Source organism: Charadrius vociferus, unplaced genomic scaffold (genome assembly GCF_000708025.1).
Source record: "Charadrius vociferus isolate BGI_N301 unplaced genomic scaffold, ASM70802v2 scaffold231, whole genome shotgun sequence".
NCBI classification, from domain to species: Eukaryota; Metazoa; Chordata; class Aves; order Charadriiformes; family Charadriidae; genus Charadrius; species Charadrius vociferus.
In genome coordinates this window covers 983,482-1,005,607 of record NW_009647211.1, presented here as the reverse complement: position 1 = coordinate 1,005,607, position 22,126 = coordinate 983,482, and the positions used below count along the sequence as shown (strand labels likewise).

At 39.9% G+C, this 22,126-nt stretch overlaps 1 protein-coding gene across 3 annotated transcripts in view; it reads left to right on the top strand.

Annotated features, from left to right (window-relative positions):
* The window catches only part of ELAVL2 (ELAV like neuron-specific RNA binding protein 2), a 53,691-nt gene extending 32,331 nt beyond the window's left edge, over positions 1 to 21,360 (top strand). Inside the window, exons 4-7 of one of the 3 annotated variants that reach the window (XM_009895873.1) lie at positions 13,025 to 13,178; positions 15,703 to 15,928; positions 19,880 to 19,918; positions 20,391 to 21,360. In XM_009895873.1, coding sequence (XP_009894175.1) covers positions 13,025 to 13,178; positions 15,703 to 15,928; positions 19,880 to 19,918; positions 20,391 to 20,718 — 747 coding nt within the window. In that variant the 3' untranslated portion in view covers positions 20,719 to 21,360. Of the gene's footprint in view, positions 1 to 13,024; positions 13,179 to 15,702; positions 15,929 to 19,879; positions 19,919 to 20,387 lie in introns of all 3 variants that reach the window. The other 2 variants (XM_009895871.1, XM_009895872.1) reach the window with 2 other exon arrangements.
* The last annotated feature ends 766 nt before the right edge of the window (positions 21,361 to 22,126 follow it).

Genomic DNA, 22,126 nt, shown 5'->3' with positions numbered 1-22,126 from the left:
AGGAACAGAAGTTACCAACCGGAGGTGAAGTGCAATGTCAAATTAAACTTGGAGAACAGCTAACCAACAAATGTGGCAAATTCTGTATTTCAGTTATTCTCCTCATCTACTGTTCTCTTACAGTAGAACGCATGTGTTTAGAATTACCTGAAGATTACAGAATTACAGTTCTAACAAAAACAATGCTGCTTAAAGCCCATCCAACCTAGTCATCATACCTGTCCTGTCTCATCTTAACCTTTGCAGCTAACAGTCTCTTGTCTTCCTCAGTGCTTATAGCAGGAAACAGAACGAAAGCCAGTTTGCCCTTTACAAGGTCAATCTCTGTGGACTCTATATAACATTCATTGCATCATCCTTGCAGAACATGGTAACCATTGCTCTGGCTTGGTCGTGCTTTCTGTCTCTCACAATGCCTCTCTGAGAATACAAATGCAGCTTTTTGCATAAGCTGACTGTATTCAAAATATATTGTGCTACCATTTTACAGGTGCCTCTTAGTCTAAGCAAGGCCAAAAACAAATTTAGGAAGATGGCTTTTTTCTGTAATACTAGGAAGTCCTCATCTGGTACTGTGACATGCTCTATAAAGATCCTTTCTCTAACTTTGGCCTTGTTTTTGACGTTTTTTCTGAAGTCTAGCCATGAAAAAATGTTCTTGATAGCTTGTGTTTCAAGACTCCTAAAGCATATTCTTCATCTATGTCACTGATGTTTCTGAGGAGTGTTTTCAGAGAGCTGGTAGAACTATACAAACATACAAGATAGCAAGGCAGTGCATTTCTTAAGAGTGAGATCAACTTGATCTGTCCTTGTGTGCTGAGTCACAAATTTATCACTTACATGAAATAACTATTTCAAAAGTATCTGAATTTGTCTGCAGAAAACTCTATTACAACTTGGAAGAAACTTCTTTTAGAAGTCGTGTCTTTCCTGAGAATTGCAGAACAAGGGATTGTTTTCTGGTAGCAACTGAAAGTCAGAATAGGCCTGCTGATCTAATTAAACCATCTCCGCTACCCAAAGAAACCTTCTGTTGCTTGTAGACAGCCTTGTCAGACACTCAGTGAACTCTAGTTGCTAGTTTTCTCTGGCTTGTAATGAGGGTATAAACCCTTCTGGAGCAGGCTTAGCTGCTGGGAGTTGCTACACAGAGTGATGCCTGAAGTCCCATAAGGATGTCACTTTCCAACATCATGACTACTGCTGTTCCAAATGAATGATGATTCTCTTGGATGATACAGTGTTATCCAAGGGTGTGAGATAGGGCTAGAATCAAGGTTCCTTTAATCCAAAGCAAAAGACATCCATCTAGCTGGGTATTCTCAGCATAGGGTGAAGGAGGGGAAGGGCCCATTAAATTCTCCTTTGAAACTGTAGCTCTGATCAGGCCTATTATTGCTATGTGTATTGAATCTGGTACCATTATTGATCAGTATTGCTCCTGCCTCGTGATGGGAACTGGCTATATTTTTAGAAAACTCATGGCATAATGGCTGGTCTGATGGTGACAGGGGAGATGAGTTGATGACTTCACTGACGAAAGACCAAGGGTTTGTCTTAACTGTCTCAATGTGAATGATCAGGTGCTTTATGTAGTGAGTCTTCAGCACATGGGAAAATATCTCATCTTCAGAAGAGGTATTTTAGTACTTCATTTCAAGATAACTTTGGGAGTAGTACTAGGGAAAAAAATGCTTCCCAGGCTGGATAATCCCATGCTTTCTTACAAAACATTTAATCTCAAGATGAGCTTTCTCAGCTTCTCAGTCTGGTTGTCTTTAATGTCTTACTGCTGTCCTAGGCCTTTATCAGTCTTCTCATCCAGATGAAAACTGCTCATGGTCCGAGTTCCTCTTAAAACTTGCTTTGCTGTTCTGAATTTGCTGCTTCCTGTGCTTTAATAATAACTAGATTATGTCCCATTCTGAGGAAATCTCAAAGGTGAGAGGGGGGAGTGGATTAAAATGCTGAGCTAGAATTGAAACCAGATTTTTCGTTAGATTTAGTGCTGATCGAAATAACCTGAGGAGCCAGCTCAGTTTCCTCACTTTGTTGTGGAGCTAGTGCTTTTGTGCTGTTTGGAAAGTGGGGCAAGTGTGGGCTGTGCTGGAGGTGAGTAGCACCAGCAGCTGTGGTGGTTGTTTCCTGACTGACAAGTCGAATACAGAAACAGGGTCAAAGAGGGATGAAAGTAAAAAAAATAAAAAATCTTTGAGTTTCAGTACTCGTTGTATCAGCAATGCTCCTCTCTGTCCAGTAACTAATCTGAAAATTGGTGGAAGCCTCAGGTGCTGGAGACTTTATATCCAGTGTCCATGCTGTGCACTGACGTGCTTATGAGTGAAGGTGGTATGTAAAGGTGGAAGACTTTCCTCTGAGCAGTTAGGTATCAAAAGCTGTAAGAGACTACATCTGTCAGGAGACTTCACTTGTTTCAGTGGAAGTTACCTGCAGAGAGGTCATTCTTTAGTTTTGAAAAACACACCTCTGTTATTTTTTTTCCCAACTCAAAAATTATGTAGGGTTCATATTTGTGAGTCTTAGTAGGTGTGGTGTGGTATTTTCAGCCTACAGCTCTTTGGCAAATTTGTATTATCTTGTTGAAATTATTCTAGTTCAGAGGAAGAGCTTTATAAAATACAGGTACTCCTGTGTTGGCTGGTCATGCTCATGTGAACTGCTGTGCCCATCAGTAATCACTTTGAATGTCATATTTTAGTCCTGCTTATATAAGAAGCTTGTAAAGGAACTGGAGCTTCAATACTGTTCTACAGTTTCCAATGTGCTTTGCCCACAGAAACAAATGCTGCTGCAAGCTTGCACTGCAAACAGCGTGTGCGTGTTTAACGAGGCAGTCTTGTGTATACTGGCAAAAGCGACCTTCAAGCTTTGTTTGGAAGGGAACTAACTTTCATTTGAGGAGAGACAAAGAATAAGCTTGATGAATATACGGCAATGTACTCTACTGTTTCAGACAAAAACCTATCACTGGCTAGCGACCCTGTGTCTGCTGTGTGCTGCAACATCTTGGTACTAGAAATCAAATTAAGAAAAGTTCTTGAGTCATGGTGTCTCATACACTAATTTAAGTGCAAGTTAAGAACGCTTGCCTGGTACAATAGTATCAGAACATTGCTGTAGCAAAACCAAGGAAATACATCGTTGTTCTTATTGTGCTTGCCAAGGGGGCTTACGTATTCCTAATGTATTTCTCTTCCCAATGTAAGACTATCGAGTTTGCAGGCAGGTTTAACCCATTTTCACCTGCACAGACTGGGTGGTAATTTATTTGGATTTTTTTTTTTGTTGTATTTCCTTTTCCCTCCCGAAACATGCATTTTAAAAGAACCAGATACTATCCATAAGGCAAACAATGTTCAAAGCTGAAAGTTTACAGTGGAAGTCCTTGAATGCAATCATCTACTGAAATCCTGATTTTAATGTTTAAAGATTTCAGATTTAAAGACTTGCAAGAATACTTTAAGTAGAAGTGTTTAGACTTTAATATCACTTTTTTCTAAAGTTCCTGCAGGTAATACAAACCCTCTGTTTGCCTTCTATACTGCTAATAAACTATAAGATAAAGATGGAAGTATGGTGCTGAGGTGCCTAAAGGTAGTAGCAGACAGTAAGAAATGGAAACACTAATTTGTTAGGGACTGGGTCTCTTTATTCTTTTTGGCAACTTCTTTGTTTAACCTGTTAACTTTCACATTTTTTACTTGAAAATTGTAAATTAGTTCATCTTGATGCTAAGAAATGAAATATTAAAGCAATGAAAATACTTGGATTTGATGTCATAATGTTTACATTTCTAGAAACAAGTGTCTTTCCTACTAACTGCAGTGGAAAATTCCAGTAAAAGTGTTTTTAAATTGGTGTCTTCAGAGTAGCTGTGTTCAGTGTTGTACAGTGTGTGTCATCATTAAATATTTAAAATTGTAGGCTTTCTGGCTGCTTATGGCTTGCATTGTGTTCAGTGGTTTTGACATTGCATAACCTTAATGTTTATCTATTAAATATCCACCTGTTGAAGTAACTGTGGAGGTAATATTTTAGCACAGCTATTAATTCGGTGCATATGTATATTGTTTGAGGAGATTGAATCTAGAACTATTGGCAAGTAATTACTGAACGAGCTAACTGAGAGGATACAGGTAGGGAGATGAATCTGGAGATTCTCTGCTTTAAATCAATATCACAAGTGACATAGCTGGACTTTGACATCAATAATGAATAGAAACTATATCCCATGCTCCAGCCAAGCTGCTTTTGCATGGGAGTTAGTTCCCTTATCCCCATAACATTTTGTGGTGTCCTTGTTTGTCTCTAGTGATGCTGACTTGGAATAATCACAGATCGCTGGTAATGTTTTGTCAAAGGAAGTCAAACTTCAGTTACACTGGGTTTCTAAAGTTCTGTGTTTCTTTGATTTCTTGCCTGGCCAGACTGGTGCTTAGCAAGATTCACGAGAGATAGTGTTTGGGTATTGGTAACAAAGTACTGATTTCAGTTTGTATGTTATACTCCCATAACTAATCTGCACAGATTCCAGTATGCATCAGTCAGGATACAGGAGTAGTCACTGGAATACTTCCCATGTAGGGTAATCGGTGATCAGCATGTGTTTTTAGATGTGAAAAATACCTTGTAAGCACACTTGAAGAATTTAAAGGGAACGATACTGAAACTGATCTTATAATGGTAATATTTGCTAGTTAGAGCTTACTGCTTTCACTTTCTTTGAATTGCATTCAGTATCGGCCTTGACTGCTATGTCAAACTCCATTCCAAATAGCATTTACTGACTAGGGCATGGGCCATAAACATCACTGGATCAACTGTCACTCTGAAAGCTTATACTCATTTGACAGGAAAAGTGAGAGGAGTTTTGCAGATAGTTTTATATAGAATCAGAGAATTGTAGAATCATAGAATTGTTTATGTTGGAAGGGACCTTGAAGATCATCTAGTTCCAACCCCTCTGCCATAGGCAGGGACACCTCCCAGTAGACCAGGTTGCCTAAAGCCCCAACCGGCCTGGCATCGAACATCTCCAGGGATGGAGCTTCCACAAATTCTCTGTGCAACCTGTTCCAGTGCCTCACCACCCTCATAGTGAAAAACTTCTTCCTAATACCTGTTTTAAATCTCCCCTCTTCCAGTTTAAAGCCAGAGCTGGACACAGTACTCCAGGTGGGGTCTCATGAGAGCAGAGTAGAGGGGAAGAATCACCTCGCTTGACCTGCTGGCCACACTTCTGAGGCAACCCAGGATACGGTTGGCCTTGTGGGATGCGATTGTGGATTGCCGGCTCATGTTGAGCTTCTTGTCAGTCAGCACCCCTAAGTCCTTCTCCTCAGGGCTGCTCTTGATCTGTTCTCCTCTCAGCCTGTATTTGTGATTGGGATTGCCCCAACCCAGATGTAGGACCTTGCACTTGGCCTTGTTGAACTTCATGAGGTTGGCATGGGCCCACCTCTCCAGCCTGGCCAGGTCCCTTTGGACAGCATCCCTCCCCTTCAGAGTGTCTACCTTGCCACACAGCTTGGTATCATTGGCAAACTTGCTGAGGGTGAACTCGACCCCACTGTGTGTGTCACAATAAAGATGTTGAACAGCACCAGTCGCAGTACTGACACCTGAGGAATGCTACTTGTCACTGCTTTCCACTTGGACATCAAGTGATTGACCACAACTCTTTGAGTGTGACCATCCAGCCAGATCTTTATACACCAAGTGCTCTATCTGTTGAATCCATGCTCTCCAATTTAGAGACCAGGATATGGTATGGGACAGCGTCAAACACTTTGCACAAGTCCAGGTAGATGACATCAGTTGCTCTTCTCTTGTCCACTGCTTGTGTAACCCCCTCAGAAGGCCACCAGATTCGTCAGGTGTGACTTGCTCTTGGTGAAGCCATGTTGGCTGCTACCAATCACCTTGTCTTTTTCTTTGTGTCTTAGCAGAGTTTCCAGGAGGAAACAGATACCAGTTCTGTAGCATAAGGCAAACTTGCAGTAAGGTAGCAAGCAGTTTTTGTGGATTTCCCCTGCTCTGAGGGGCTCAGAGTGAGTTTATATCCTTGGTATGTTACAGCATGTGTCCAGCAATGTGAATCCCCCTTTGGAAGACAGCATCTCTCTCTTGAATTCGTCTTGGAAGGAATAAGGGGGAAATGACTGTATTACTGGTTTTATACAAAAAGCAGAGTTGAATCCTCTGTCTTGGTTTTGTTACCTTCACTTGATTGAAATTATGTCCAGAGTCTGGGTAGAAGTCTATTTCAAAGAATTTCCTTAAGATTCATTATGTGTTGTTGCAGCATCACAGTATAGCTGAGGTTGGAGGCACCTCTGGAGGTCTCTAGTCCAAGCTCCTGCTCAGAGCAGGTTCATCATAAGCAGGTTGCTCAGGCCTCTGTCCAGTTGGGTTTTGCACATCTCAAGGGTTAGACTCTACAATCTGGGTAACTTCTTCCAATGCTGGACCATCCTTTACCATGAAAAGATGTTTTCTCATGGAATGAAATCTAGTTGGAATTTCTAAATGAACTTTTCTGTGTTTCAGTTTGTGTCCATTGCCTCTTGTCCTGTCACTTGATACTACAGAGTCTGGCTTCATCTTTATTCCCTTGATCAGATTTTTATGGCTAAGATCCTGCTGAGCTTCCTTTTTCCCCAGACTGAGCAATCCCTGCTGAGATGCTCCAGTCCTTTAATCACTCTTGTGGCCTTTTACTGGACTCACTCTAGTTGTAAATATCTGTCTTATATTGGGGAGCCCAGAACTGGAGATAGCCCCCCAGAAGTGTCTCACCAATGCTGAGAAGGATCACTGCCCTTGACCCTGCTGGTGATGCTTCTACTTGTGCAGCCCAGGTGGCTATTGGCCATCTTTGCAAGGGTGTGTTCTGCTGGCTTACGATCAGCTTGGTGACTCTAGGTTTTATGCCAAGATGGTTTTCAGCCAGTGGCTCCCAGAATGTACTGATACATGGAGTTATTCCTCCCCGGCGGGAGGACTCTGCTTTTCCTGTTGTTGAACTTCTTTGAGGTTCCCGTTTGCCCAGTATTCCAGTCTGTTGAGGTCTCTCTGGATGGAAGCACAACTCTCTGGCCTGTCAGCCACTCCCTTGAGTTTTCACAGCATCACGGAATTTTCAGAGTTGGAAGGGACCTCTAGAGATCATCTAGTCCAACTCACCTGCTAAAGCAGGATTGCCCAGAGCACGTTGCTCAGGACTGCATCCAGGCAGGTCTTGAAAATCTCCAGAGAAGGGGACTCCACAACCTTCCTGGGCAGCTTTTGTATCATCTGTGGAGTTTCGTAGGGTACACTCTGCCCCATCACCCAGCTCACAAGTGAAGATGTTAACCAATATTGGATCCAGTATCAACGGAGGCCAGTGACTAGCCTCCAGCTGGACTTCATGTGACTGATCGAAACCCATGGGGCCTGGCAATTCAGCCAGTTTTTCAGTCTGTGTTGCTGTCCTTAGTACTTACACGTCCACTGTACTTAATGCTTATCTAGTATGTGCTGAAGTACACATAGGTGTACTTAATGTGTACTTTGTGAGGATATTATGGGAGTGAGTGTCAAGTCTTACTAAAGTTGACATAAACAGCATGTGCTGTTCTCCCCTTGTCCACCAAGGCAGTCTCATGTCATTGTGGAAAACTATTAGGTTGGTCAGACATGATTTGCCCTTTATAAATCCAGGCTGATTACTTCCAGTCACCTTCTTGTCATTCATGTGACTGGAGAAGATTTTCATGATTAGTTGTTCAATCACCATACCAGGGTTTGACTTGAGATTGACCGGCCTGTAGTTGCTCAGAGAGCAAGAGAGTTTCTTGCCACTCTTTAAGATGGGGATACTTTCTCCCTCCCACTTCTCAGAAACGTCCCCTGTTCCCCATGACCCTTCAAACACAACCAGGAGTTGCCTTGCATTGATACCCATCAGCCCCCTCAGCACTTGTGGGTGCAACCTTTTCAGGCCCCATGGACTTTCATCTGTGCAGTTTAAATATTCCTCAGCATGATCTTCTACTAAGGGTAAGTATTCCTTGTTTTAGACTTTCTACTGTCTCATGGGCCTGAAGGCCAGTTGCACTGGTAAAGACTGATGCAAGGAAAGTACTAATTATCGTGTTCTTTTCTGTGTCCCTGGTCAGCAGTTTCCCTGTCCTATTCAGCAGTGGGTTGGTGTTTTCCCCAGTCTTCCTTTTGCTGTGAATATATTTGTACAGATCTTTGTTATGGCTTTTCAGATCTCTCACAAAATTCAAATCCAGATGGGCTTCAGCTTTCCTAACCTCATCAGTGCGTGATTGGACACCATTTATATATTCCTGCTTTCACATCCTGTACATGTTGTTTTTATGTTGGAGTTTAATCCCTTGTTAATCCAAGCAGTCCCTCACACACCTTTGCTTGATTTTCTGCTTGCTAGGATAGACCGTTGGCTTGGAGGTGATCCTTCAGTCACTGGAGATGGTAAGCAGGGACATCAACATGGTTTCCAGAGCTATAAAGCTGTTCTAGCAGCTTGCTTTGCAAGAACTGTGGTATCCACGCCTGTGGTAATCACCAGGGAGGTCCATCAGTGTGATGTGTGCGTAAGAAGGGAGAAGTTTTAATTTCATTCTCAGAACTACTGAACTTGAACTGCAGATCAGACAGACCTTGTGCATTAGTTATTTTCTTCTAGCCTACCTTAGTGTCACTGACCAGGAGGGAAAGAAGTTTTAGGTATGAAGCATTGCGTCACAGGTCATTTAACTGATTTAAGGTGGGATTTTTTTGCTTTTTATGTGTTTCCTTCCTTCTTCATAAATAAAATAACTCTCTTATTTCTGCTTACATTGTACTTCCTCACTTTTATGCTATCTAACGTGTCAAATCAGGATGACTTTGACAGTAGCGGGCAGCTGGAGGGAAAGTCCAATTACTGCATTAGATTGCTTGGAAAATGGAGCTGTTTAATCCATCGACATCTATAGAATTACTTTTAGAGCAAAGTCTAGATAGTTTGGAGACTGGGAAAATAGTATCGCTGTAAAGTATGGCTTAGGGGTTTTGGCCAGCCTTTGGTATCTTCTATTCATACAGACTTCTTTTATCCTGTTTGAAAGGAGTTTGTGAGGCTTATGTTCTGCAGCCTCTGGTCTGAGTGCTTGTGAGCATGCACACTTAGAAAACGGCTTAGTAACAGGTATTTATTTGAGTTCAAAGTTAATGTAAAGTCCACAATACCTTCTTAATCTTCACCAAGTCATGGGGTTTTTCTTGAGTTTCTCAGTGAAATGTTGTTTGACAAGGAGTTGCAGAGCTTTCTTGTTAAGGATAAAGGTAAGTCACTGTTTTATTTCTTTCCTTAGTTGATGGTCACTACTAAGAATTCTGACTTCTTTCCAGAGGATCTGACCCAATACATATGGAAAGAAAAACTTGTGTCTGACAGCTTAAATAGGACTGGATAGAACAGTTTTCAGTGTATCTCAATTCCAGAGAATTAAAAACTGACAGATAAAATTGAGGTGTCAGTGATGCATGCAGCATCTAGTTAATAAGTATTTGCTGTCCTCACCTGCTTCCATTGGTGTCAAGCTTTACATGAATAACAGTTCATTGTCTTCAGTTACAAAATGGATTTTGCTGTGCCCTCCTACCATGTAGAGTTAAATTTGGGTATGTGTGGAAAGATTCTTTTTGAAATGAAACTTTTACTTAGCTGGTCAGAACTCCTTGGTTTTGGTAATTCAGGATTTGCTGTCTTGTCCTGTCCCCCAGGCAGTCTGTCTCCATTCTCTGGCCTTGGGTCCCCTTAAGGTCATCCTGCCAAGTGTGGCATGGAGCTTTATTTTTTTAAAGAAGCTCATAGCTAAGTAGGCAAGTAGGGCAAGTTCTCTCATTCCTTAGCTGCTGTATTTTTCTACCTCTTGCATAGCCATGACTGTTCCTGTTGCTTCTTTGGCTGAATGCAGGCAAGCTTTACACTATTTTCTTGTCTCTGGTGCAGCTTACCTCTCAGACACTCTGTGCACCTGGAAATATCATAGCTGTATGCTTTTGCCTGTAGAAGGGCAGGAAAACGACTCAAGATCTAGAAACTGTCCTTTCAAATATGGGCGTATGTAGTGTGAGGGTTGAAAATCCAGAATAAAGTAAGGATTTGGTTTCAAACACAACTTGGAAGTATTGGGCTTTGGCTGTACAGCCATATAATGGTAGCAGATTAGCATTTCAAGAAAAACTGTTTTTACAAAACTTCAATGTTGAACTCTTCAGCACAGAACTGGCAAAATCAGTCACTTGACCCACCTGGGTCAGATGTCCGATTCCTCTTCTCTGTCTCACTTGCAAGACCTATTTCTGTAGTTCCACTGGTACTAGTTGTCCTTGACTTTGCAAATGCTCATCTAAAGAAAGAGCATGGTTAGTTAAACAGCCAAATGATACAACAGTAGCGTCTCTCCTTTCCTTTCCTCCTCTGAAAGAGCTGATGTTTCTGATGAGATTTGGACTTGAGTATTGAATCTACTTTAGCAAGTTTTAAGAAATCAGAATTATGTATTTGCCTTTTCTGAAGGACCTATTAAATTTCTCATCTACCTTGCGAAAGGCTCTTGGGAATCAAGTACTCTGTCACATGCAGGAACATGACTGCTGTCCTTGTGACATCTTTTATTTGATGTCTTTTTTCCAGTGGTTAACAAGATTCCATTATTGTTGTAATTTAAAGTGGTGCTGCATAGTATATGGATAAATTACTTATGATGCTGCAAAATGGCCATAATCACATCTCTACTGCTACAATTCTGATAGCTAGAGAGACTTCCTACTTCCTATGGCAGGTTACAGGCACTGAAGTCCTGAACACTCTGGCTATGTGAATCTGACTCTAGCTAGTACTTGGCATTGTCTTCTAGGAACAATCGTATGTTGACTTTTTTAAATTACAAAAATTGAGTCGAAATAGAAAATCTAATTTATCAATTCCCAGCTAATCTACAAAATGAACTACTACTTTTCTGTTCACCCTGTGTCTGGAAAAAATCATAAGAGATATCAAAGGGAGTTTTAAAGATAAAGAAAACTATTAATTTATTGGAAAATACCCATTGTCAGTGTATCTACTGGAATGTAGAAGCCATGAGAAGCTGAGGTGGAAAGATTTGTCCAGAGTCACATAGCAGATTCCTGCCATGATCAGACGTCAGGAATACGTTTTAGTATCTGGTGAGGTCTTTTTTTGGTTGGTTGTTTTTTTACATTTGGCATCATAGATGTTGAATCCATTTTTGCTAAATAAAGGGTCTGTAGGTTTCTACCTGGCGCCTTGATAGTGGTAACTTTCACAGGCTCTTCTGTGGACAGTTTCCTAATGCATATTTCTAATAATATAAAAAAGTGAGGGGGCACATAGAAGAAAGTGGACTTAAGTAGTCTTTAGGTCAGTGGGCTCAGCTCCAGTGGAAAATAAACTATTCTTCAGTGCTGCATTGTTGGAATTGAAATAAACGCCAGCTTTGCTTTTATGATTAAATTTACACATCTTCACAAAAAAAGTAAATTAGTAGAAAAGACAGGCTATTCCCAGCTGCTTGGGTGGGAGATCAGAAGACAAGCACTTCAGACAGGTCTTCGGTTGTCGTGTGGCTCTCATGTTAAAAGAGCAAGGCACTCTGGCTGGCAGGGCTCTGTGTTGGATAGTGTGTTATCTTGGTACAGGTTTTGTAGGTGAGCCCTGTACAGCCAGCTTTGGAAGATACCTTGCACAAAGCCTCTGAGTAGAATGTTGAAGGATCACAGCAGTGTTCAGGGTACTGCTTGTTTAGTCTTCAGAGTGCTCTGTTTCAATTGCCTTTTTTGTTTTGCTTCCACAGGAGTCTTAAGAGTCTGCTGATCTGCATGGAAATAAGGCAGAGGAAGGGTTTGAAAATAAATGTCAAAGGATTAGGCAAAAGATATGTTTAGAGTTAAGTTCCAGCTGCCCAGAGTTGGCTGATCCTGCATTGCAGGGAGGGAAGGAAAGGAGATAAATGTAACCAGTTTCTGAGGTTCCTTTTTACTTTTACATTTTGTACAGTGAAAATCCCAAATGAAGTATTTTGTCTTGTCCTGTTCCACAAGCATGGATGTTCTGTTCTAATCTTTACTGTAACAAAGGATAAACCACTTGTACAGACTTCAGTGAGAGATACTGAATTCCTCAACATGCTGGTTTTGTAGCATGTGTCTAAGGGTTGAAGAATCTAACTGATGATCTTAAAATATTTTTGACTGACACTTTGAGGCAGCAGGTAAAAACTTATATCTAAAAGGACTCAGTGTTACTAGGCATTTGGTTGTAAGACCTCCGTGTTGCAGAAATTGGCAAGCTGCTGAACAGCCAAAATGCAATTTGCATTCCTACTTCTGCCATTTATTCTTAGGCCTATAAAAGTGCTATAGCAGAGTTATCTTGACCTCATGAATGATCATGTGTCATTTGATAGCAAGCTGAACACACGTACAAAGGGCACAGCACTTGGAAAACTCTTGCAAACCTCTAAGTGTTTTGGACTGTCTTTCTGTGGTTTTGACCTATGGATCAAAGTGAAATCTTTATTCCTCAAATTTTTGGATGCTTTTTATTGATAATTAGAAGGAAAACATTCTTGCATCTTCTTAAATTTGTTTTTTTTAATCTTATAGTAAACTAACTGAGAGCACTTCTCCACCAACGCTTGCTGGAGTGTGTACCTAGCTTTCCTCCTTTATTTGAAAGTCCGCCTTAAATTATGTATGTGTTCATGCAGTCATGCAGCAGCCTCTGCTATGTGGTCTATGTTGCATTCTTTCAGTGTTTTTACAGAAGCCAACACCAAAAATCCCCACTTAACTGAATTTGCAAGGTAACTTTTCTGGCTGCCCTTAAAAACACTTGAGTGTCGCAGAACAAATGACACTGTCTTATTTGAGCTGTTTTTAACATGTTTAATTCCTAGTTTTCTTTATTTTTTTTAAGGTTTCCTATGCGCGACCAAGTTCGGCTTCTATCAGAGATGCAAATTTATATGTTAGTGGACTTCCAAAAACAATGACCCAGAAAGAACTAGAACAGCTATTTTCCCAATATGGACGCATTATTACTTCTCGTATTTTGGTTGACCAAGTCACTGGTAAGTAGGCAGTTTTGCACTTCCTCTCATTTTTGGATGGGCAGTTTAAGAAATATTTCACCTTTCAGTACGATAGTCTTGTCTGTAGAATGTATGAAAGGTGTATGTAGGCCAGAAAATGCAATTTTCTGCTAGAATTGTTCATAAATATGCATGGACAAAAATAGATTGTGGAGTGTACTGAGCCAGCTTGAGTCATTTCCACCCCGAAGGTGCAGGTTTGAAGCCTGTTTCATGGCTTGTAATAAATTTACAGCTGCTATAATCTTCCTTTCCAAGCTGCTGCGTGAAAATAGTCCCTGTGTGCCTTATGAAATGCTATTAAACACTTCTTTTATAAAAGTAAAATTTTATGCAGAAATGCACAGCTGGTTCTCTCAGGCTAGGATTACAAAAGACCCAGACTGGTAATTGTTGTTAAGACTGTTTTCAAGGTTGCCTCATTAACTTTGGGCACACTGAAGAACATGAACTTTGAGTTCCTCAGGAGCAGATAAGTTCTATGCTTAGCAGTGCCCTGAAGAACTAAGCTCTAGCCAGGTTAGTTGTGTTGTTACAGTATGTTTCTTAACCAGTTAGTGTCAGTGATACTCTGTGGTAACTTTTCAGACTTAGATAGTAGTGCATGTGTTTTTGCTGGCTCAAATGGCTGATCTTTATAATTTGCTGCTTGTATAACTTGGCAGCTTTTATAGTTTGCCTCACCTGCTTCCAGCAGGCCTGTTCCAAAAATAAGCAATCAAGTGAAATGCCAAGTACATGACAGAAGTATTGAGTGTGCAAAGCGAAATACAAAGGAGTGTGGCTCTCAAAATTCTCATCTTTCCAAAAAACTAGGGGTGTGAGGCAGAAGAATGAACTTATTCACATAATTATTCCCTGAATGATAAGCTAGCTTGGATTTTTTTATAGTTGTACCTTTTCAAAGTCACATGTCATTGTGGGTGGCAAAAAGCTTTCAGCTGTAGGAGGTCATAAAGTTTTCAGATGATCTTACTTTGAAAGGATTGTGCCTGCCTGTGTGTGACACTTGGCTGACCTGTAAAGGATCTTGTATGTGCTACGTTGCTATTCCATTATGTTAACAGAAATCTCAATATTGACACATAATACTTACGGAGTGTTTTAATAGTCTGAGTTGGTGAGAGTGTAGAGAGGCAGGGAAAGGAAAGCTAAAGGCCAACTAGTCCCTTGTAGAAACAGTAGATTTGCAGGTCAAATTTCCCATCTTTGTGCAATAAATAGCTGTTTCAGTATGTTCCTGTATATTCATGCATAGAAATGGTGCGATTTGATAAATATGCCAAATAAGTAAACGTAATTAAACTTTTAAATGTGTACTGCAATTCGAAGTACTCATAAATCCTAGTATGTGTACAGTAGTTCTCTGGCATAGACTGTTGTTCAGGTTTAAGCTTTCTTCCCTCCTCCTTCTTAGTAATTTGGAAGAGGTAGGCTCAAAACGGTATGAATAATAAGGTTGTGACACAAGCTGACAGATGAAAAATGCGAAGTTGAAGCTGTGACGCTCACCTCTAAAGATTTCTTACACCTGCTTATTGTCACTTTGATGGTTTAAATTGTCATTGTTTATGAACAGAATACCTTTCTTGTCTTTAATGTCTTCCTCAAGTGAGGACAGACAAGTGTCTAACTTGTCTGTTTATGCATGAACCAAAATACAAGGGGCCTTTAAATGGATTTAGGAATATTACAGCAAAGCATGCAACTAAGTAGTATTGGCTGTAGTAGCTTTTGGTTCAAGTATTGATACCTCAGTGTGTTTATATTTAAGCCACAGTATAAACTTTTGAGATGTGGTGTTCCTAAGACCTTCCATAAACACTTGCTGATCCCCTTGCATGTTGTCTTTGACTTTTCTATACCAAGGAGAAATCTATGGCCCAAGAAAAGTTTCCTTCAGAAAATAACACCTACAATAGTATGGTGGTATGCTGAAATGGCATCTCTTACTTAGTGGTAACTATGGACTGTTAAGAGGCCCATAATGACCATTACTGCAATCTAGAGCCTGCACTCCATTCATTGTCCTCTCAGCATAATTGCTTCAAAGGGAACTTCAAGAGGAGCTGCAGGAGAGCATAAGCCATTTCTTGCTGCTAGGGAGCAGATGACTAAGCTATTTACAGAGTTTCTGTGATTTTAGATACTGCAGAGTAGCATGAACTGGACAGAGGTTACAGTGCAGCTGGTTCTGGATTCATCTCCACCCTAAGCCTGAATTGCTTTCTTTCAGAATTACACTTTGGCTCACTATGTTTAAGTTGTCTCTGCCGTGTTTTCCCTCAACCTTCCAAGCTTTCTACACAATACAGCTTATGTTAGTTAAATTAAAAAAAAAAAAATACAGTAGAAAAGCCTTTGAGCAAAAGCTCAGTTTTACAAGCTCAAAATTAGGTGTTCACAGCAATTGGCCATTAACATAGCAATTGGCTATGAGACTCAAATGTTAACATCTAATATTCCAGAGTCTCTGAATTAATTCTTTCTTCATCCTGTCCAGGGGTATCAAGGGGTGTCGGGTTTATCCGGTTTGACAAGCGAATTGAAGCAGAGGAAGCTATCAAGGGCTTGAATGGCCAGAAACCTCCAAGTGCCACAGAGCCCATCACTGTAAAGTTTGCTAACAATCCAAGCCAAAAAACCAATCAGGCCATCCTTTCCCAGCTGTACCATTCTCCAAACAGAAGGTATCCGGCACCTCTAGCTCAGCAGGCTCAACGTTTTAGGTAAGTCAAATACATACTTGTGTGCAACTGTGCTGCAAGCCAAGGAAAATTTTGAACTTCAGCTATGCTCCTACAACACAGCTAAAAGCAAAAATGCATTCCATCCTATTGATAGCACTTCAGTATCTAATAAACCTACTTAAACAGATGACATTTTTCTTCTACACAGTCACTAAAAAACCCGTTTTTAAAGGTTATTTTTAATTTCCTAGATTATCGTTGATTAATGTGCAAGTTGATTCAGTTAACATTGACCTAGGCAATTCAATTTTCTTCTTAGCCATATGGCATGCCACAGCCAGCCTCCTCTTCCCCAACCCCTATCTTTCCTCCCTGTTCTGGCTTTTAGGTTTTTTTCCTAGTCCGTTGTCTAAATCCTGCATGTCACACTTCATCTTCAGTTACACAAACTTCTGTAATGAAGACTATTCAAACACTTTTTGCATGTGTGTTTTGAGGCTGTGTTCCCATCGTGTTGAAACTACAGCCATACAGTTCCCTGTGATATTTAGTGTATTGAAAAGGACAGATGGTGAGAACAAAGTGAAACAAATACTGTATTGAGTACCTCGGGTTTTTTTCAGTGATTTTGATCATTTCTTCCCACCCTCTGCCCCTGGGCTACGTGACAGAATGTGTTAAACAGTAATATACTCAGCTTCTATTTTATTTTTCAAGAAATAAAATCAGCTGGCAGTTTGCTTCAAAGAGAATATACAAAACTTCAAAAGCTCTGCATTGGCCACCCTTGCTTTTAGGCTGAACATCCAGAGTTCATGGACTGCACTTCTGCCAGAACTTCTGAATTCTTTTCTTCACCTTTTCAGCCTTATGTGCTGCAAGTGTCTCACAGGTGTGAAGGTCAGCACTAGAGTAGGTTTTCTGCCCTAAGGGAACATATAACCAATTTTATTCGCTGGTTGATGGATTTTTCTTACCATTTCCTAGGGAATACAAAGGTTATTTTAAACAGCGTGCTGAACATTGAATAAAAGTAGGCTTGCCATTGTTCCATAGGCAGAGCATTGAGGCAGAATTTGCAGTTGCAGGGTGGACCCAGGTGCATTATATGAAATGAGATCATGAGGGAGCTGTTGTACAGCCTGTGTGTTAGAGCATTCAACGTATTTTGGCAAGGCTGGCCTGCAGACTCATTGAGTTGTTCTGAGTGCACTTGTTCCTGGATACTTGGCTGTGTTTGGTATTACTCTGACACTGGCTGGGATAGCATCTGTATTTAACTGATACTCCAGGTACATCTATCAGGACTTTTAAAAATTCTCCAGCTTTTGGAGTTTTTTCTTTCTGTAGGACCTAAAGTTCTTTGCAGTAAAGTGATTTCAATAGACTGCCCCTGTCCTGCAACATTAGGCTTTGAACCTTCAAAATTGTATTGATTGTTTGTGATTTAATTTTGTTTAAAAAGGAAGTGTATTTTTATGAATGTCCATTTAAATTTCACTGGAAAGTTGTTTGGTTTTTTGAGATACTAAGTGTAAAGTGATGCCTGAAACAACCGTAAGAGATTCTAATTTGCTCCACTTAAAAGTGTAATGGTAACAAAATGCACCGAGTAGGTACCAAGTCTGTAGTGAATAGGAGGAAGAGAAATCTTTCTCACTTTTATCAATGCAGAAGGAGGAACAGGGTTGAACTGACTGGTCAAAAGGTAAACTGGAGTTGCAGACAGAACTAAATTTATTTTTTTTCATTTTTTTGGGAGGGAAGACCTTCAGGCTTCTGTTTCTTTTCTAAAAGAGACAGATCTGCCAAATTTTTAATTTTTATAACTCTGAAAGGAAATCTGTCTCTTTTGAGTTGTTTAGGTCTTTGCTTCGCTGCTGTTGCGGCATTCCAGCTCTGTTGCTGGCTATGTAGTTCAGATTGCACTGGTGCTTCAGATCTTTCATGTCTTTCACATGCAAGAAATCGTTTCAGACAGGATTACCTGATGCAGTTTCCCTGTCTCTTGTTAAAGGTTGACAGAGGCCTGAAGACAGAATCAGCGTAAACTTTAGTAGTGAAGACCAATAGGCTCACTACAATGTTTCTTTTTTTCTTACTAAGAAAAATCTTGAGCTGGGCTTTTGAAAGCATATATATATATATAATAGTTCCTTCGTTTCTGTAGGATGTGTAACTTAAAGCATCTTTAAAAATTGTCCAGTGAATGCCCCTGAAATTTTTCCAGAATATTTTTAAGTCATCCAGGTGATGAAAACTGCTACAGTGATACCATTACTGTATGAAGTCCTCAGCCGATTGCTCTACAGCAAGGACTTGCAAGTGGTGGTGTTTCTGGAACTCGTCACCTTCCTCTCCATCCCTAAATGTTAACGACAGTAGACTTCTGTCATCCACACTAAGTCTACTGATAGACTTACTGATAGACTTGCCAGAGATGGGCAACAAAACTGGTGAAGTGTCTGGAGCACAAGTCTTATGAGGAGCAGCTGAGGGAAGTGGGGTTGTCTAGCCTGGAGAAAAGGCTGAGGGGAGACCTTGTTGGTCTCTACAGCTACCTGAAAGGAGGTTGTAGCGAGGTGGGGTCAGTCTATTCTTGCTAGTAACAGGCAACAGGACAAGAGGAAATGGGCTCAATTGTGCCAGGGGAGGTTTAGGATGGATATTAAGAAAAATTTCTTACCGAAAGGGTGGTCAAGCATTGGAACAGGCTGCCCAGAGAAGTGATTGAGTTACCATCCCTGGGGGTATTTAAAAGACAGGTAGATGTGGTGCTTAGGGACATGGTTTAGCAGTGGACTTCCCAGTGCTAGGTTAACAGTTGGACTCAATGATCTTAAATGTCTTTTCTAACCTAGACAATTGTATGATAGTAGACAGGCATGTTTTAATTTCCTCTTTTCTGCTGTCTTTGGGGGTTCGATAGCTTGCTTTGTTGTCAGTACATCCTGCAAATCACACTCACTGCAGAATCATAATGCTCTGTAGTTTGAAACCTTTACTTACCTGCAAACAAGACCAAATTTTTTTGTCAAGTTTTTTATGCACAAGTGTAGTAACACTACTACAGCACTTGAGTTTAAATTCTGTATACCAGTAATGGTTCTTAAACCCTGTAGCTCATAACTGGAAAGAAATCACATATCTGTACATATCTGTAAGGTAGCTGTAAGCTGAAAACTAAGTTAAGTGTACCTCTTTTACCTAAGCACATATTTTGTAGAATCCTGAAGAGAAACATTAACGAGACTTTCCCTTCACACATCAGAGCTTTGCCAGGAAGAAACCAGAGCTGCTTTAGGGCAGAAATTTTCTTAGAGAAACACTTCAAGGAACTTGAGGAATAGGATTAATAGTATTGGTAGGCACTGCATGTTCTGAGTATTGGCCAGGTAATTCCAAAGTGTTTATAGAGTTGTGGTTACATACTACAGTTTAGCAGTGTGGGGGAAGGTGGGGGAAGAAATACATGGAGAAAGCTTATAGTCTAGTGTGTGTGTGCATGTATTCTAAAACAGCGTTATGCTGGAAAGGAGTACAAAAATGAAAAATCTTTTTTGCAGTTCATGTGCTAACATTTGTTACTGCTCCAAAATCCTGCATCTGTCTGGGTATTCATGTCAGCAGACTGTCAGAAGCCTCAGTAAATTCTTCATCCAAAGCAAGTTAGTAATCTTGAAAACTGCACTGAGGTGGTCACTGACTGTAACTTTATGCTAACAGTATTTGACTTAGGCGAAACTTGTGGAAGTGGTGCACTTTCTGAACTGAACTATTAATGGTTGTGGATGCTACACAAGAACATCTATTTTGTCTTCACTAACTGTATCAGGTGTAATAAGGTGCCACAGTCCTTTCAGTGGTGATACTTCAACTTTGCATGAGGTTCTGTACAGTGCAAGGAACGTGGCAGTAATACACCGAGTTTCCTTAAGATTAAAGGGTTGAAAAGTCTGAAGACTGAACACTTTGCTAAATGTTTTGCAGGTTGGACAATCTGCTCAACATGGCTTATGGAGTAAAGAGGTAATAAAGGACTATGAGGTTAATAATAACCAAATTATTGTTAAGTATTTTGCATACTCTTATTTTTTTCAGTAAGAATTATGTTGGATTTTTGCACGTTGAGACTTCAGGTGAAATGGTTCATTTTGGTGCACTGTGCATGAAAGAGACAAACCTTTTGTAGCAGCTCCACGGAATTTGGTTTCAAATGACTTAATCCTCACTGGCTTTATAGCATGCTTTTGTTTTGTTTTTCTATGTTATTTCATTTCAGACAGACCTAGCAATGTTCCCCCTACTTGTGTATAGTATTGTATGTTGTATTTGTGCAGTTGGGGGGGGGGAAATATTTGTGATGTTACCTTTTAGCCTGACAAACATGTTCATGCTGTGAAAAGCCCTGTATCATTTTCTTTTTTATTTTGAAATGTCATTGCTGGGATTTTCTGTGAACAGCTACTTTTATGATTCTCTTTCCCCTATTCTTCAGTAGGTTTCCTCCAATGACCATTGATGGAATGACCAGTTTGGCTGGAATTAATATCCCTGGACATGCAGGAACCGGATGGTGCATTTTTGTGTACAACTTGGCCCCTGATGCTGATGAGAGTATCCTCTGGCAAATGTTTGGACCCTTTGGAGCAGTAACCAATGTGAAGGTCATTCGTGACTTTAACACCAACAAGTGCAAAGGGTTTGGATTTGTGACTATGACAAACTATGATGAGGCAGCTATGGCAATAGCCAGCCTGAATGGATACCGCCTCGGGGACAGAGTATTGCAGGTCTCCTTCAAAACAAACAAAACGCACAAAGCCTAACAAGTTATTCTCAGTGCATTAATACATGAAAACTATACAACAAAGGCAATTTACAAGAAGCTTTATGCATTAGTAAATGCCTTTGTTGTATGACAGTGTGGAAATGGGGATAAAATGACTACTTAGCATCCTAAGAATATGTGAGATTTTTTATTGCTAATATTTGAATTAAAACTTCTTGAATATCTTTTGTGTTTGAATATTGACAAGAGCTACAGGGTTTTTGCCTGTTACAATGCATATTCTATTGCCTTCTTTGAAGAAGGTGGACCTTTTAAAATGTTTCAGCTAAGGGAAGAAGTTTTTTTTCTTGTTACATGACTGCCTTTAACCTATGAGTAAATACTGAGGCTTTGTGTTATACTTTAAGTTGGGTTTTTTATGTTATTTCTTGATTTGCCTTGTGTTTAATTTACATTTGAATGCATTGCTGTTTTGTTGTTCAAGAAAAGTATTTGAAGTTTACATTTAATTTATAAAGTTATAAGCAGTATTTATTTTATAATTATCATTTGGGTTGGGGAATGGGAACACATTATAAAAAGCTTATTGTAAGAATACTGGAGAACTTTTCGTAAAGCAGTACCTTGCCAAAGAGATAAGAGCCTCTTTGATGTGGGTTTAAAAAAGCATCTATTTTTATAAAAAAAAAAAAAAAAAAATTTGGAAAAATATTTTGACTTGAATTTTTTGAGAAATCTCTTCATATGACACCTAGTGAGCTTTTAAAACTTACCAGGAAATTTGCAGTTGTTGGGGAAAATTTAGAAAGATTTATGATGTAGAAATACTTTTGAGACCTTTGTATTAAGAAGTAGAGTCAATGGGATGCACTGTTGGTTTCATTTTTGTAATCATCAGTGGAGTCTTTGATCATCCTGGTTATTAAGTGATAGGTGGCTCACATTAATTTGTGATTTTGAAACAAATGAAAATTTAAAAAAAGAATATAAGAGCAAGCAGGAAACTTAAAATACTGAGAGATGGGGGAAAAAAATCTGTTCTTCCTAAAGAATTCCCTTCAGATAGAGCTCATGGTGTTTAGTGATGTACTTGCTATTGTTTGAAGAATTGTTTTGTCTTAAGAAAAGACATTGAACATGGTTTGCGCAGCAGCAAATCAGCAGAAGTGGCCTGAGTTGGGTGTATTTGGAGGTTTTTTGAAAGTTATGTTCAAGGCTAACACCTGAGCTTTGTGTAATGTAAATAAGACCTTGAGTTATGAACCTTTCAGCTAATTTTGATTTCAGTTTATTTTAAGTTACATGCCAAGTGATGTTAAATTTTGAATGTTTTTGTATGAGTTTTTTCTTTGTAAATGGCATTAACATTGTTAACTTGAGGTCTGCTTATTCATTTTTGTTGTCCTGAGGACTTGAATTTACAGTGCATCAGATCTGTTGCTATT